The sequence below is a fragment of the Castanea sativa genome, chromosome 6, assembly GCF_040712315.1.
Source record: "Castanea sativa cultivar Marrone di Chiusa Pesio chromosome 6, ASM4071231v1".
In the NCBI taxonomy this organism is placed as follows: Eukaryota; Viridiplantae; Streptophyta; class Magnoliopsida; order Fagales; family Fagaceae; genus Castanea; species Castanea sativa.
Window position 1 is genome coordinate 45031845 of NC_134018.1, and position 17044 is coordinate 45048888.

General features: G+C 37.5%; 1 protein-coding gene across 1 annotated transcript; it reads left to right on the forward strand.

The window, feature by feature from the left end:
* Window positions 1-13948: 13948 nt before the first annotated feature.
* LOC142640836 (17.5 kDa class I heat shock protein-like) lies at window positions 13949-14673 on the forward strand. Its single transcript, XM_075815128.1, has one exon. It carries the CDS (start codon window positions 14022-14024, stop codon window positions 14484-14486), a length of 465 nt encoding a protein of 154 aa, XP_075671243.1. The 5' UTR covers window positions 13949-14021; the 3' UTR covers window positions 14487-14673.
* The last annotated feature ends 2371 nt before the right edge of the window (window positions 14674-17044 follow it).

The window sequence follows — 17044 nt, forward strand, 5'->3', positions numbered from 1 at the left end:
TTCTTTTACTATTTGTTAGAGAGGGAAAAGGAATATGTAGCAAATCCCAAATTGGTAGTCCAGATCTTAGTGTATATGAATTAAATTGTTTGATAAAAATTAATAAGTGATTCTAGTCGTGGGTTCCAGTTAGCTCAACTGGTAAAGTTTTTGATGCTTGTATAAGAGATTTGGGGTTCAATCCTTTCCTATATCAAAAACTGATTAGTGTCTTGGTCTGATGATAAAAAGCTACCATCAGGAGTTGATGGCCAAAGGCTTAAAGCCATCTCTAACTCTAGAGAGAAAACAAGGAAAGTAGTTTAGAGATGGATATAGGGCAAAAGGAGTTGCAACATACAAGCAAAACACAATCGGCCACAAAATTACCAAACCTTCTCTCCCATCAACAAAATCCCAAGCAACAAAAATTAACAATTAAATTTTTTAATAAATAAAGTATACAAACATATGTTGGCTTAGGTATTGGATTAAGGAGCCCAACTCAACCAGGCAAAGTGGGCCTGCAATGCACCCGCCTGTAATCCTACCACTGTTAAGAGCAGGATGTCTTTGCGACCCTATGAAACCAACCTCATGCAATGATTGAACCTTAGGTAGCAAGGACTGACCTTACAATTAAAGTTGTCCCCAAAATTATTTTGTAGTATTTATTCTATATAATTAAAAATATTACTAATAAAATAAATACATTTATTTTATTATATTAATTATTTTAAGTGGTGCATTAATTATTTAACTTTAATGAAATTTTGATGCCATTTTTCTAAGATTTATAGAATAAATAATTGATTTGAACAAAGTCCAATATAATAATAATAATAATAATAGTAATAATAATAATAATATTATTATTATTATTATTATTATTATTATAAATATGATATTTTCATTCTTGAGTAGGTATGAAAAACGCCTATCTATCTGTCATTATATCATGCAATTTTCAAAATTTTAAACATATATAGTATGGTCAAATCGTTATATTATTCTTATTGTCTTTATATTTTGTCTATAAAACAGAATACTAAAGATTACAATTTTTACAAGGAAAATTAATGAAATATTTTCTTTGATACATTGATAGTTGCGTTGAGTGGATTTGAATGATGGATGTCTCTATTGAAAATACTAGAAAGTGTCAACTAGTTGAGTTATAAAGGTTCTTAACCAATATTAATAAAATATTGGAAGAAACTAATTACAAGTTGTCCCCAAATAACTCCAAAACCTCAAGCAAAAGAATGGAAGGTTTGGGTTTAGCAAGAATTATGGTTTTACCGGTGAGGGGATTCCATATGATAACATCAAATCTTCTGTCTAGACATACCAAACCTTCAGCACAACCCAGATTGTATCCAAATTAAAAAGCCTAAACTTATGAATCATCCCAATTCGATACCAATGTATATCCACTAACATAATCCAAAATAAATTTTTTAACAAAATCAATATGAAAAATAGCTGAACTAAAAAAAAAGGCAATCTAGGATAGATGATGATTACCTTGATGTCTCCGGGGAGATCATTAAATGCTTAAAATGCTCTTAAAGTTTATAATTCCAAGTTCCTACAGTTTTGAAATGTGAGAAAAGAAAATGCTCTTAAAGCTTGTAATTTCAAGTTCCTATAGTTTTGGAATGTGAGAAAAGCATCGATTCTTTTTGATTTTGTGCTCTTGCAAATCCAAGATACTTCTAGACTCTTTCTCCTTGGTTTGGCGAGAAAATTAGGGAAAGACTTGGCTTGAGTTTTCTTGCACTGTGGAGACTTAGAAGAACCCATTAATGTTTTGGTTCTAAGGAGGAGTGAGAGATTCAAAAACCTAGTTTAGTCACAAAGTCCTAATTGTAAGAGGAAGCTTTTATTCCAAACAAGAAAATAACCATTGAGTACTTGATGTCCAAATAAAGACCACCTTTAACACTTATATCGAGTCCGCATGTCATGGGAATCCACATGATCAATTAATTCAAGCCATATCTTTACAGATGTTTTTCTCTAAATTAGTTTGGAAAAAAACTTTTCAAAATTCTTATATATCTTTTTGTTAGAAGTAAATTTTAAATATCTAATCTTTGGATTGCATTTTCTTTATTTTCTTAATGCGCATGTCAAATTTTGTTCAAATTGAATGTTATTTACCATTCAATCTATACCACAAAAACTAGAAATATAAATATTTGATTGATGATATAGCTATTGATATTTGATTTTCTTGAAAATTTTTAAACATAAAGGATATAATAAGAACATATAATTTAATGGTTAAATTTTCAAAATTCACATTAAAGAAAAATATAGGAGGAGTTTAAAGGATTTCTCTTTGAACTAGTTTATAGAGAAACATTTTCCATAAATTGATTTTTCAATACTTAAAATAGACTACATGAAGTTAAGTGTCACATATTTTTCAAATTTAAGGGTTTTTTTTTTTTTTTTTTTTTTTTTTGTGGTTAAGTTTACTTTTAGTACTTTTTAAACTAGAATCTCATTTTGTTTTAATGAGAAATTACCACATCACCCATTAACCAAACAAAATTTGGAGATTAACACTCTGTTTGTTTTGATGTAAAATATTTTACACATTTTATTATGTTTGTTTGGGTGTACAATTTGGTTAATTGTAACATAACCCCTTCCAAGTGTAAAATGTTTTACACTTGAATAAGGTGTAAAACATTTTACACTTCTTTTCACATATCTCTCCTTCTCTCTCCTGACTACAACAACCTCCTTCCCTCTCACCCTCAGGTTCTCTCTTCCCACAAACCAAAGCCACCAAGCCATTCATCACTATTAGGTTTGTCAGTGTCATTTGTCTCCAGCGCCGCCGCCGCTATTCCTTGCTGACTCAACCTCCACCATTGTCGACTCTAACCATTGATTATCTGTTGGAAATATTTTTTTTTTCTTTTTTCGGTCCAATCATTCAGTTCATTATCCTCCATCATTGACTCTGTTAGGACATATGTGATTGAATGTTAGGAACATATGTCGCTATTTGTGTAATTGGCTAATCCTTTGACAAAATGCACTTTTTTTGTAATTAGATAGATCTAGGATGTGTTTAATACTTCAAGAAACCTTGTTTCAAGATCAAGTGTTAAAGCCATGTAAGTCTGTCCAAGATTCAAGTGTGAAAAGTGTTGTTCATTAAAACTCGACAGCTAGCATCTATTGAGCCTTGAAGAGCTGTTCCAACCCGTGGCTCGACAGCAGCTCGACAGATAGGGTATCTGTTGAGGTTTATGAAACTCAGATTTTCAAGTCTGTTTTTCCTCCAATTCGTAATTATGTGCTTGGGTTTTCTTTTCTCACAACCCTAGACATATAAAATGATTATTTTAAGGACTGTATCAGGTTGCACAGCCAAGAGCACAATTGCACAAGAGCATAATTCATCAAGTGTGATCAGAAACCTAGTTTGCCCTAGTTCTTGAGAACCTGCTATGTTTTGTACACCATAGGGTTTTGTGACCAAGCAACTTCGTGATCTTCCTGTGTTGAAGAACAGAAGGACTTTGCAGCCAACTTTCTTCTCTAGTTGGTGATTGAAGTCGCGTACTGGGATCCATACAATTGGTTAGTCACGTACTGGGAGGCGTGCATTGAAAATGAGAGATTGTCACTACAAAACAAGTCCAATTGGGTATTGAGGTAAGGGTTCAACTGTAGGTTGGTATAAGGTACTGACATTCCTTTACTTGTAACCGCTTGTTGTAATAATAGTGAATTCTCAGGAGTGGTGACTTTAAAATCACCTGGTGAGGTTTTTGTCGTGTTGGTTTTCTCCATTTGTAAACAAATCATTGTGTCAATTTACTTTCCACTGTACTTTAGTTTATTGGTGATTTTTTTGTGCTACCACGTGTTTGCATGTTAATTTGATTAATTAATAAACTTGACTAATTAATTAATTAATTAATCAAAAGGGGTTAATACATTTTGGTCTATTAAGTGGTATCAGAGCAGACACACTTTGATTAGGACTTAATCTTTGCTGTGAGATCCATTGACCCCTGTTTGTCATGGATAGAGGACAGTCACTTATCGTACCTCCTTTATTTGATGGAACTAACTATGCATACTGGAAAGTACGCATGAGAGCTTTCTTGCAATCCTTAGATGAGAATGTGTGGGAATCTGTGGAGATAGGCTAAACCAAGCTGAAGGAAGCGCTGGTCGATTGGGATGATGCAAAGATCAAGGTGGCTAACTTCAATAGCAAAGCATTGAATGCTTTATTCAGTGAGGTCACAAATGAGGAGTTCAAGAAGATTTTCTCCACTAAAATCGTAAAGGAGGCGTGGACCATTATCTCAACAACCTATGAAGGAACCAAGGCTGTCAAGGATTCGAAACTTCAAAGGCTCACTACTAGTTTCGAAGAAATCAAGATGGAGGAAGATGAGTCATTTGATGAGTTCTATGCCAGGCTTAAGGACATTGTGAACTCAGCATTTAATCTTAGAGAAACCATTCTCGAATCCAAGATTGTGAGAAAGGTGCGCAGATCTCTGCCTGAGAGGTTTCATGCAACGATCACCGCTATTGAGGAATCCAAGGATATTGACAAGATTCCTCTAATAGAACTCGTTGGAAATCTGCAGACATATGAGTTGGGTTTGACAAGGCTCGGGAAGTCAAGCAAGAGCAAGAGCATGGCACTGAAGGCCAAGAGCAGTGACACAGATGAGTCTTCCGATGATGAAGATTCTAAAATGAAGTCTTACATCACCTGGCAGTTCAAGAAGTTCATGAAGAATGCCAATGTAAAGGGCTTCGACAAGGATCGTAGGCAATCCAGTTCTTCACAGTTTAAGAGCCAAGACAAAGAAAAGAAGGATGCAAGGGATGACGGTCAGTACACTATTCCTTTAGGACCTAAGTGCTTTGGGTGTCAAGGCTTCGGACATATGAAACAGGAGTGCCCCACATATCTCAAGACTATTGGGAAGAGCAAAGCGCTTGTTGCTACATTAAGCGACACTGAACCTAAGGATGATTCTGACAATGAGGATGACGGAATCCTGAATGCCTTCACTGCTACTGTTAGTCCTACTGAGGAGATTGTTGAAGATGTGGATGAAGAAGAGGACTTGGTGGAATCTAAATTTGAGAAGATGGATGAACAAGATGACATCTATATAGCCTATGCAAAGTTATACAATGTCTCAGAGAAACATGAGAAGTTGTATAGGTTGGCCACCAAGAAGCTCAGTGATGTGAAGCTCGAATGAGAACAAATCTCCACAAAATTTGATGAAGCAAATTAAACTATCGGAGCACTGAGGTTTGAGACCAATTTATTGGTTGAGAAGACCAAGAAGTTGGAGGCGGAACTGTTCCAAGTGAGAGCTCAATTGGAGAGGACCTCAAGTGCAAAGCTTGACGAGATGCTCAGCATGCAAAAATATGCCTCTAATCGAACCAGTTTAAGGTATGATTTTTCTTCTTCTAATATTACTTTTACTAGCACTATTGTTTTTGTTCCTCCTAGTAATAATATTGATATTGAGAACACTAATGTCAAAACTGATTTAGCTAGTGAGAATATAGACAAGGGTAAATCTATCTTAGGAGTACCCCCTAAGTAGAATAAGAAAGAAGCTAAAAACCCTAGGGCTAAGAAGGCTAACTCTCAAAAGCCTAAACAGAAGAAACGACATCTCTGTCATCACTGTGGAGCAGCCAGTCATACTTGACCTAATTGCTATAACTGGTTAGCCACTCAACAAAGTAACGGCATGATTGCATCGGGAAACCAGAATCAGTTTCCATCCTCTCTTACACCTCTTGGAAATCTTCTTAAAGTCCTCACGTTCCTTTTGAACTTGAACGATTTAAATTCTTTCCCCTCATTGCCGGCTCAAGGCTTTACTTAAAGGAAAAGTTCTTCCAAGGTGTGGAAGGAAAAGAGTTCCAAGTGATTTTATCACTTCTTTTCTCTCTACCTCTCTGTTTTTGATTGTATTACTTGTGTGTTTTTGCTTTCTTAGTTTTGAGTCAGTCTAGTTTTATGCATTACTTTGCTTTGTTTAACATGTTTTTGTTGTTTATTTTTAGTTTGTTTTATTTTTTTTTTCATAAAAATAAAAATAAAAAAATTGAAAAATTGAAAAATACAAAAACAATGTGTATTTGTGTACATTGGTGCTTGTCCACCTTATATGGCTATTGAAACAAAGTTTTCTAAATTTTGTATCTCTTGTAGCTTAAATGAGCATCTCTATGCACAATTAAGCAAGTGAGCTTTGTGACTCTTGTTTATGATGAGTAAGGTTTAGTAATCTCTTGTATTTAACACTCATATCACTCTTTTTGACGGGAAGGATTAGAAAATCTTAAGAGAAATGCATAAATAACCATCTCACCACTATTGCTCGCCAATTATGAAATGAGATCTGTATGCTTCGGCATAGCAAAAGTGCAATGCCAATGACATCTGTATGCTTTGGCATAGCAAAAGTGCAATGTCAAAAAGTTAACATAATTGAGTATTTCTTTTCTATCTCTTATATGCCCATGCATGGTTTGCTTAAAAGAAAAATATGCAAAGAAAAATAAAAGCAAAAAGATCAAAATGCTTTGTATATGATTGCAAACGTGTATTCTAGGAAATGTGGGAGTTATAGGTTGTACCTCGAAGGTGATAGTCTCCATCAAACAGTTATGATTGTGTGTGAGTTAAAATGATTTTCTCATATCTCAAATCGTTATAACATAAATACACTTATGCAACCTTGCGATGTTTTTCACACACAACACACAATATTCTTTGTTACTTTTGATACATGTGTAGATACAATGTGATTTGGCCATCACAAGGTTTACATGTGTTAATGTATGCTGCTTACTAAACTATCTTAACTTGTTTTTAAAATATAAAATTGGTTAGACTTGTTTTTTGTGTGTGTGTGTGTGTGTGTTTTGAGATTTATGTGCTTTACAATGTTTGTTGAGAGAAGTTTTTGAGAGATCGAAATGTTGTTTGAATCTATGGTTGAGTTGCATGCTTGATTGCATTCATGTGTGTGTTTTTCTCTTCTTTGAAAAATTATTTTAAGCAATCTCGACAGTTCCTCGACACCTCTCAACACTTGACTTATCTATCGAGCTCATCAGTTGATTTCTTATCGCAATCTCGACACCTCTCGACAGCTATGTCGATCGATCGAGAATCTTTCTATCCCTTCGATAGCTTCTCGACAGATCCTCTATCCATTGAGCTCCATTTTTCCTTGGACACCTCTCGATAGATGCATTTGTCGAACCGTTTAAAGCTTGACACCTCTCGACACCTCTTAATCTGTCGAGAATTATTGGGTTTCTATATAAAGGGTCTTCGTGATTCTGATCTCACTTTCCTCGATCTCTCTCGCCTGCTCTCAACCGTTTCTCCTTCCAAACACACTTTTCTCTCTCAAAACCTCTTCCTCAAGGGATTTACGGCCTTGATCAAGTTTTTCTTCTCTTGGTAAGTATCCTAATCCCTTATATTCATGCATTTCATGATTTTTAACCTTAGTTATTGGGATTTTGGAAATTTTGGGGTTTTTCAAAATCAAAGAGGTTTTTGCAAAATTTTTGGGATGAGTTGTGTTGTTTTGATCTTGAAACTTCATGCATTTCATCTCATTTGCATTTTAACTATATTGTCATGCATTTTAGATACGTGCTATATATGTTCTCTGATTGTCTGCTGGTAAGATTGGATTGGGCTGAGCCCATGATGCAATTACCTTTGCATGTCAAATGTTCATGCATTCCCATGCATACGTTCTTTCTTTTCAATATATTTTGATATATTTGAACTTCTTAGGACTTTTTTGATTATCTCCTTCTCCCTCTCTCTCTTCTGTTTGCATTAATTTGCTTCTATGACACCCAAATGTAAATCTAATCCATCCCAGAACCCTTTACATTCTGAGGCATCCACTTCTTTCGATCCTACTCCCTTTCATGTTCGGTTTCTTGATGAGAAGGCCAAATCGGACTTCTTTGAGAAATTTTCAAGATAAGACATTCATTCGGAATGCCAAGTCATTTTGTCGGACTTCTCCGACACTGACCTACCTATTGTTATTCACAGTAGGGGTTGGGAGTCATTGTGTGACATCCTGGTCACTTGTCCATCCGTGATGATCCAGAAGTTCTACTCCAACATGCATGAATTTGATTATTCAGTACCTCAGTTTTCCACTTGCATTCGAGGTACGCGTATCGCGATCACTCCAGTTCTTGTAGCCAACGTGCTCCATGTCTCCAAGGTAGCGCATCCTAACTACCTTAGTTGTGATCGTCTTAAGACTGTGTCTAAAGACGAGCTTATGTCTGCTTTCTATGAGCACCCTTCTAATTGGGGTGAACGTCAGTTCACTTATTGTTCGACCTTTGCTAAAGATCCTAGGTTTATGAACATGGTCATGACTTTTGTGTTACATCCCTTATCTCATTATAACTCTATTACAGAGCCCCGTGCTCAGTTTTTGCTTTCCCTTCTAGAACATCTTAGTATAGATTTTTCCTCTCACTTTATTCTTTCCCTCGTAGATATGTATAAGGATACGATGACTCGTGATAAGCTCATCTTCCCTTCTACTATCACAAGGCTCTTACGCCATTTTTCTATTCCCTTTCCCATGTCTGACCACTTTTTTACTATGGGTGCTATAAATGCCGCTACTGTTAAACAGAGCGAGGCACAGTTTCGGTCGAGGCGGTCCGGGTCAGTAGCTCCTCCCATTCCTTCAATTCCATCCACACCCGCTCCCTCTTCTTCTACAAGCGGTGTGACTCTAGAGGACATCATGGCGTAGCTTCAGCGCATGGATGCTCGCCTCGACACTTTTAGTGATGAGTTGTGTTAAGTAAAAACTCGTGTAGGTCGTATTGCACGACGCCAAGAGGTCATGGGTGGCTTCGTTTCTTCTTCTCCACATTCTCTAGAGGCTTATGAGGATGAGGATGATGATGGTGATGCTGATGCCTCTGATGCTGATGATGGTGATGCTAGCTTTTCCAGTGCTGACGAGATGTCTACTTGACACACTTAGCCTTTGTCACTCGTGACAAAAGGGGGGAGTATTTTGGTTATGAGAGTAGTCATAATTAGGGGGAGTTAGTATAGGAGATTTGGAGATTCTTGTTAGGGGGAGTGTTGATATTAAGGGATGTAGTGAGGATACTTATATCTTTTCTTTTCTTTCTACTCTAGATACATTATCTCTTGTACATGGGTCTTGTGACAATTTTTAGCATACATTGTACTTATCTTCTTTATATGTTGATGCATGTATGTTTTCGGCGACTCGTGATAAGCTCATCTTCCTTTCTAATATCACGAGGCTCTTACGCCATTTTTTTGTTCCCTTTCCCGTGTCCGACCACTTTTCTACTATGGGTGCTATAGATGCCGCTACCGTTAAACGGAGTGAGGCACAGTTTCAGTCGAGGCGGTTCAGGTCAATAGCTCCTCCCACTCCTTCAGTTTCATCCACACCCGCCCCCTCTTCTTCTACGAGCGGTGTGACTCTCGAGGACATTATGGTGCAGTTTCAGCGTATGGATGCTCGCCTCGACACTCTTAGTGATGAGTTGTGTTAGGTAAACACTCGTGTAGGTCGTATTACACGACGCCAGGTGGTCATGGGTGGCTTCGTTTCTTCTCCTCCACCTTCTCTAGAGGCTTATGAGGATGAGGACGATGATGGTGATGCTGATGCCTCTAATGCTGATGATGGTGATGCTAGCTCTTCCAGTGTTGATGAGATGTCTACTTGACACACTTAGCCTTTGTCACTCGTGATAAAAGGGGGGAGTATTTTGGTTATGAGAGTAGTCATAATTAGGGGGAGTTAGTATAGGGGATTTTGAGATTCTTGTTAGGGGGAGTGTTGATATTGAGGGATGTAGTGAGGATACTTATATGATTTCTTTTCTTTCTACGTTAGATACATTATCTCTTGTACATAGGTCTTGTGACCATTTTTGGCATGCATTATACTTATCTTCTTCATATGTTGATGCATGTATATTTTTGGCGACCTATGATAAGCTCATTTTCCCTTCTACTATCACAAGGCTCTTATGTCATTTTTCTGTTCCCTTTCCCGTGTCCGACCACTTTTCTATTATGGGTGCTATAGATGCCGCTATCCTTAAACGGAGTGAGGCACAGTTTCGGTGGAGGCGGTCCGGGTCAGTAGCTACTCCTACTCCTTCAGTTTCTTCCACACCCGCTCCCTGTTTTTTTATGAGCGGCATGACTCTCGAGAACATCATGGCGCAGTTTCAGTGCATGGATGCTCACCTTGACACTTTCAGCAATGAGTTGTGTTAGGTAAACACCCGTGTAGGTCGTATTGCATGACGCCAGGTGGTCATGGGTAGCTTCGTTTCTTCTCCTTCACCTTCTCTAGAGGCTTTTGAGGATGAGGACAATGATGGTGATGTTGATGCCTCTGATGCTGATGATGGTGATGTTAGCCCTTTCAGTGCTGACAAGATGTTTACCTTACACGCTTACCTTTTGTCACTTATGACAAAAAGGGGGAGTATTTTAGTTATGAGAGTAGTCATAATTAGGGGGAGTTAGTATAAGAGATTTGGAGATTCTTGTTAGGGGGAGTGTTGATATTGAGGGATGTAGTGAGGATACTTGTATCTTTTCTTTTCTTTCTAATTTGGATACATTATCTCTTGTACATGGGTCTTGTGACCATTTTTGGCATACATTATACTTATCTTCTTTATATGTTGATGCATGTATGTTTTCGGCGATTTGTAATAAGCTCATCTTCCCTTCTGCTATCACGAGGCTCTTATGTCATTTTTCTGTTCCCTTTCTCGTGTCTAACCACTTTTCTACTATGGGTGCTATAGATGTCGCTATCGTTAAGCGGAGCGAGGCACAGTTTCGATCGAGGCGGTTCGGGTCAGCAACTCCTCCCACTCCTTCAGCTCCATCCACACCCGCTTCCTCTTCTTCTACAAGTGGTGTGACTCTCGAGGACATCATGGCGTAGTTTCAGCGCATGGATGCTCGCCTTGACACTCTCAGTGATGAGTTGTGTTAGGTAAACACCCGTGTAGGTCGTATTGCACGATGCCAGGTGGTCATGGGTGGCTTCGTTTATTCTCCTCCACCTTCTTTAGCGGCTTCTAAGGATGAAGACGATGATGGTGATGTTGATGCCTTTGATGCTGATGATGGTGATGCTAGCTCTTCCAATGCTAACGAGATGTCTACTTGACACACTTACCTTTTATCACTCGTGACAAAAAGGGGGAGTAGTTTGGTTATGAGAGTAGTCATAATTAGAGGGAGTTAGTATAGGAGATTTGGAGATTCTTGTTAGGGGGAGTGTTGATATTGAGGGATGTAGTGAGGATACTTGTATCTTTTCTTTTCTTTCTACTTTAATTAGATACATTATCTCTTGTACATGGGTCTTGTGACCATTTTTGGCATACATTGTACTTATCCTCTTTATATGTTGATGCATGTATGTTTTTCACCTACCCTTACATGTGTTGCTTCTTTTCTCTTTTTATGAACATGCTTCTTATATATTATATGCAATCTTCTATTTTTGTTTCACACAAAGATGCATTGATGAGTTTTGTTTTAAGTGTTTCAGAAATACAGGTTGTCAAAGTTTTCCTGACCATAAACTCTTTTCTTACAAAATTTTTCAAGAGTTTGTGTTAGGATAGATTTTATTGTACTTAACAAGTGAGTATGAGCTAAGTGATTTATGACTCCTCTCATATGTTCATTTGTTTGTTGTGGTTTTGTCGCGGATTGCCAAAGGAAGAGATTGTTTAGACATATGTGATTGAATGTTAGGAATATATGTCACTATATGTGTAATTGGCTAATTCTTTGACAAAACGCACTTTTTTTGTAAATGGGTAGATTTAGGATGTGTTTAATACTTCAAGAAACCTTATTTCAAGACCAAGTGTTAAAACCATGCAAGTCTGTCCAAGATTCAAGTGTGAAAAGTGTTGTTCATTAAAGCTCGACAGCTAGCATCTATTGAGCCTTAAAGAGCTGTTCCAACTCGTGGCTCGACAACAGCTTGACAAATAGGCTATCTGTCGAGGTTTATGAAACTTAGATTTTCGAGTCTGTTTTTCCTCCAATCCATGATTATGTGTTTGAGCTTTCTTTTTTCACAACTCTAGACATATAAAAGGATTATTTTAAGGGCCGTATCAGGTTGCACAACCAAGAGCACAATTGCACAAGAGCATAATTCATCAAGTGTGACCAGAAACCTAATTTGCCTTAGTTCTTGAGAAGTGTTGTCTTTTGTATACCATAGGGTTTTGTGACCAAACAACTTTGTGATCTTCCTATGTTGAAGAACGGAAGAACTTTGCAGCCAACCTTTTTCTCTAGTTGGTGATTGAAGTCGCGTACTGCGATCCACGCAATTGGTTAGTCACGTACTGGGAGCCGTGCATTGAAAATGAGAGATTGTCACTACAGAATAAGTCTAATTGGGTATTGGGGTAAAGGTTCATCTGTAGGTTGGTATAAGGTACTAAGATTCCTTTACTTGTAACCGCTTGTTGTGATGATAGCGAATTCTCGGAAGTGGTGACCTTAAAATCACCCGATGAGATTTTTGCTGTGTTAGTTTTCTCCATTCGTAAACAAATCACTGTGTCAATTTACTTTCCGCTGCACTTTAGTTTATTGGTGATTTGTTTGTGCTACCACGCGTTTGCATGTTAATTTGATTAATTAATAAACTTGACTAATTAATTAATTTATTTATCAAAAGGGGTCAATACATTTGGCCTATCAGACTCTACCTCCACTTCCGCTTCCACTTCTATCGTTGTCGACTCACCCACCGATTCTCAAATTCGGATTTTTTTACCGTTGCGTTGCTTTTTTGGTTGGTTTTTGAGTTGCAGTGGGTAGCTAGGTTTGTGGGTTGTGGGTAATTCATGGTTTGAGTTTTGGGAATGAGAATTTATGGTTTCTGATGAAGCAAAGAAAATCAGCAGGCTGGATGTTTTGGACTTGAAAGGACCACTTGCTCTCTCAATGGCCTGAAAAAGAAAGAAAAGCAATCAAAGGTGACCGGGGTTGCCGGCCAAGAACCCTCCGATAACAAAGTTAGTTTTCTCTCTATATTTTTGGAGTTTCAATTTTTTGGGAGCAATCATAACCTACCTTTCATTGGTCTGAACGGGTGTTTATATAATATCCTAGGAGCAGTTATTGGAATTGTAACCTCTCTTGGATTTGAGGAGGTTGGGGGTTCATAGATAACTCCTACAACCGTTTAGGAGTTATATCTTTTCATACAACGGTCACCTGAAGTTATGCATAAATTATGGAGTTGTAAAATGTACTTAGTAATTCCTAAGTGTAAAGGCCTCGTCCAGGAGTCTTCATGTGGACGAATCTCTTCAGGATGGGGCTGTGCGCTTCCCTTGGATGAGGGATGCAACTTTATTTTCGTCTAAGGACGGCCATGCGCGTTAGCTTTGTTTTGATGCTAACTCCTGGACGGCTGTCGGTGTGATGACCATGGACGGTCTGAGTATCTTCATCCCTCATCAGTTTCAATCAGGGGTTGGGTTTTGATTAAAATTTGAGTTTGTTCGTTGAGAATTTTTTAGTTTTAGTTTATTTTGATTGAAGGAAAATTTTATACATTTTTATGTATATAATCAAACCGAGTGTAATAATCACTTCTATCGATAAAACAAAAGGAGATGTCCTGTTAAAATAAAAAGAAAAGCCTAGTTGAAGTAAAAAATGAAGGGTTGATTGGACGATAGTCCAGTGTAATAAAAAAGATCACAACCGTTGATCTGAAGGTTAACAATTCTGGATTGTGGAACGTTCCAGAATATACTCCCCGTAGAATTCTCCAGAACCATCAAGATTTATCCACTCCACCCTATAAAGAAAAACCGTCCATCCACAAACCGCTTCTTCATAACCAATTCTCTCGAAGCAAACAACCACAAAAAAAAAAAAAAAAAAAATGTCGCTGATTCCAAATTTCTTCAACCGCCGATCCAACGTCTTCGACCCATTCTCGCTCGACGTGTGGGACCCATTCGAGGGTTTCCCACATGTCTCTCACTCCAACTTCCCCTCCGAAACGTCGTCGTTCGCCGCCGCTAAAGTTGACTGGAAGGAGACCCAAAACGCGCACGTGTTCAAAGCCGACGTGCCTGGGCTGAAGAAAGAGGAAGTGAAGGTGGAGGTCGAGGACGGTCGGGTTCTACAGATAAGCGGGGAGAGGAGTCAAGAGCAGGAAGAGACGAGTGGTACGTGGCACCGCGTGGAGAGGAGCAGCGGAAGGTTCTCGAGGAGGTTCAGGCTGCCGGAGAACGCAAAGGTCGAGGAAGTCAAGGCTGCAATGGAGAATGGTGTGCTTACTGTCACTGTGCCCAAAGAGGAAGTCAAGAAGCCTGATGTTAGGCCCATTCAGATTTCTGGTTAGGAAAGTCTGAGATTTGTTTTTGTTGTGTTGTGTTTCTTTCAATGTCTGGTTGTTTTTATGGTAAATAATGGCTTCGCTTGTTATGTGTGTCGTTCTTGTGAAAATCGGTGTTTGGTTTGTTATGTAGAAGAAGAACTCTTATTGTGTAATTATATATGAATGGATAATGTTACTTATTTAGTATTAACTCTGTTTCTAATTCTAATTATTTTATTCTATTGTTTCCGATTGAAATTGATGGACAGAGTTGTGAGGGAACATAATTATTCCGTTTCTTGTTTCAATATAAGAAGTTAAATATCAGAGGTGGATGTTTGGGGATTTCTGAGTTTAGCCAAATTTAGAATGCGAAAACAATTCTACTTTACCATAATTTAAATGCTTATGTGTGCGAGTCTCGTTCTAGAGATTTGATCACCGGTCCTCACCTTACCTGCAAGAACTTGTACTTATTCTTATGGAGGGGGCTACTTATTCTTGTAGAGGCACCATTGCATCAAGAAATTAAAAAATGTTGATTATTGATAATAATTGAAACTATTTTTAAGGGGTGTTTAGTAATGTTGTTTTGCTAATGCTGCTTGTATTTTTTGAATATACATGTGAAAAAGTGGGTGGAAATGGGTGGAAATATGAATAATATTTAATCATTGAAAATTGTTGTACTAATTACACCATCAAATAGCCCTTAAATTGCGTGAAAATTATTTACAATAATTTAGTGAGATTTGATTTATGTAAAATTGCATCCAATTATTATGGGACCCAAGGAAAGCAAAATTAAATTTAGGATGCAGATTTAGGTGCAGATGTTTAAACTTTAGAGGAGCCTGAATGAAGTAGGAGCAAAGTATGTTCTAGGGGAATAAGAAACTTCCAGAAGAGTCAAGAGTCAAGAACCTGTAGTGGAAGATGTCAATCAGGGATGCCATTGCCATTTTCGTCTTGGCAAAACTTGGTGTCTGAAATCTAGCCAAATTATGACAATGTCCATAATTCATGCTTTTATAGCTTTGGTTTTGATTTAATTAATCCTCCTATTAACATCAGAAACCCCCTCCCAATTCTTCTTGGCTATTTCTTTCTAGTTTTTGGGCTGTAACTTGTGTAAGTCTCACTTTCCCCCTTGCTTGAGGGAAATATGGCTAATGCACCCTTGAAATGAGATCATTTTCTTGAATGGATTAAACGGGATTCACGAAATTCACATAAACTAAAATCATAGAAGTCCCAGGAGTGGAGATAATTCAATATTGTAAGTAATCTATTCCAATTATGCAATTTACTGTTCATTCTAGATGGTTGAACTTTGAATGATTATGTACCATGCGCTATTAGTTTTCCTTCTTGGTAGCATGTAGGTTTTTAGAAACATGTAAATTACAATGGGTAAGGCACAAGCAATGCGGACTTGTGAGGTAAATTCTGAACTGAAGGCAATGCAGACTTAAATCCTGCAACATAAATATGGGCATGTCATGACTGGACAAATAATGTGAACGATGGTTTTTAGAAAACATTATACTCTAGCAGGGCATGAATTCAGTAGGGGCAAAGTATGCTAAAGTGAAATCACCTCAAGATTCTTGGAGAGCCGAATTCTGTTTAAAGTATCTTGAGTATGTCAACCTGACATACCACGCTTCTATAGCTTTAGTTTTGATTTGATTACTCATAATCTACCAACATCAGAAACCCCCTCCCAATCCTTCTTGGCCATTTAGAACTAGTTTAAAAGGGTTTGCCAACTGCCAAGTATTGACCCCCTTGCTTGAGGGAAATTCAGCAATTGCACTCTTGAAAAGTCAAGAATGTTCAAATTCTTGCATAGATTTGGCGGGGTTCACAAAATTCTCAAGTAAAATCGTTAGGGTCGTTTGTGAGAAGATGAATCAAGAATTGTTATTAATCCATTTCGATTATCTAGATATTATTATTTTTTTCCTCCTTGATCGGGTCATGCTGGCCTATTAACTTCAAACATGTTGTTAAATGAAATTTGGGGACTCAAAAAAAAAAACGCTAAAACGATTGTCTTCATTCAAGCCAATGTGATTTGTCCACCCGCGACATTTGATATCTACATCTTGTCGTTTTGTAAGGAGCACAAATGACCAAATGAAGATAATCATAATCCAATGGGTACATTATGTTTTTCTACCGTAGTCTTTCACATCAAATACACTTAGGTCTCGAACTATCAAAACGCATTGATGATATCAAAAATCACCGGTTGAATCACTCATCTAATCTGGAGTATTTGACGATCTTATAGGATATGCAAGATAAAGAAAGTTGATCAAAGAGATCACGGGTTGTGCCCAGTAGAAGAGCTTCCGATACTTGAATTAGAATTAACCCATATATTTTGTATATAGATAGTGTTTTTTAGTCTTTTTTTAACGTACTCTGCTAAAGTAGAATGTCTCTTTTATAGGTGGCTTAGGTAGCCATTTTGCTTATAAACGTATTCCTTTGTATTCCTTTATATAATTGCAGATGATTAATTTTTTTGAGTGTAACAGTCATTGTTTTGATGAGAGTTTAAGGCTGTTGAG

Bases quoted from the DNA above. Each gene is read 5' to 3' on its own strand.
- LOC142640836 (XM_075815128.1), top strand. From the start codon at position 14,022: ATGTCGCTGATTCCAAATTTCTTCAACCGCCGATCCAACGTCTTCGAC.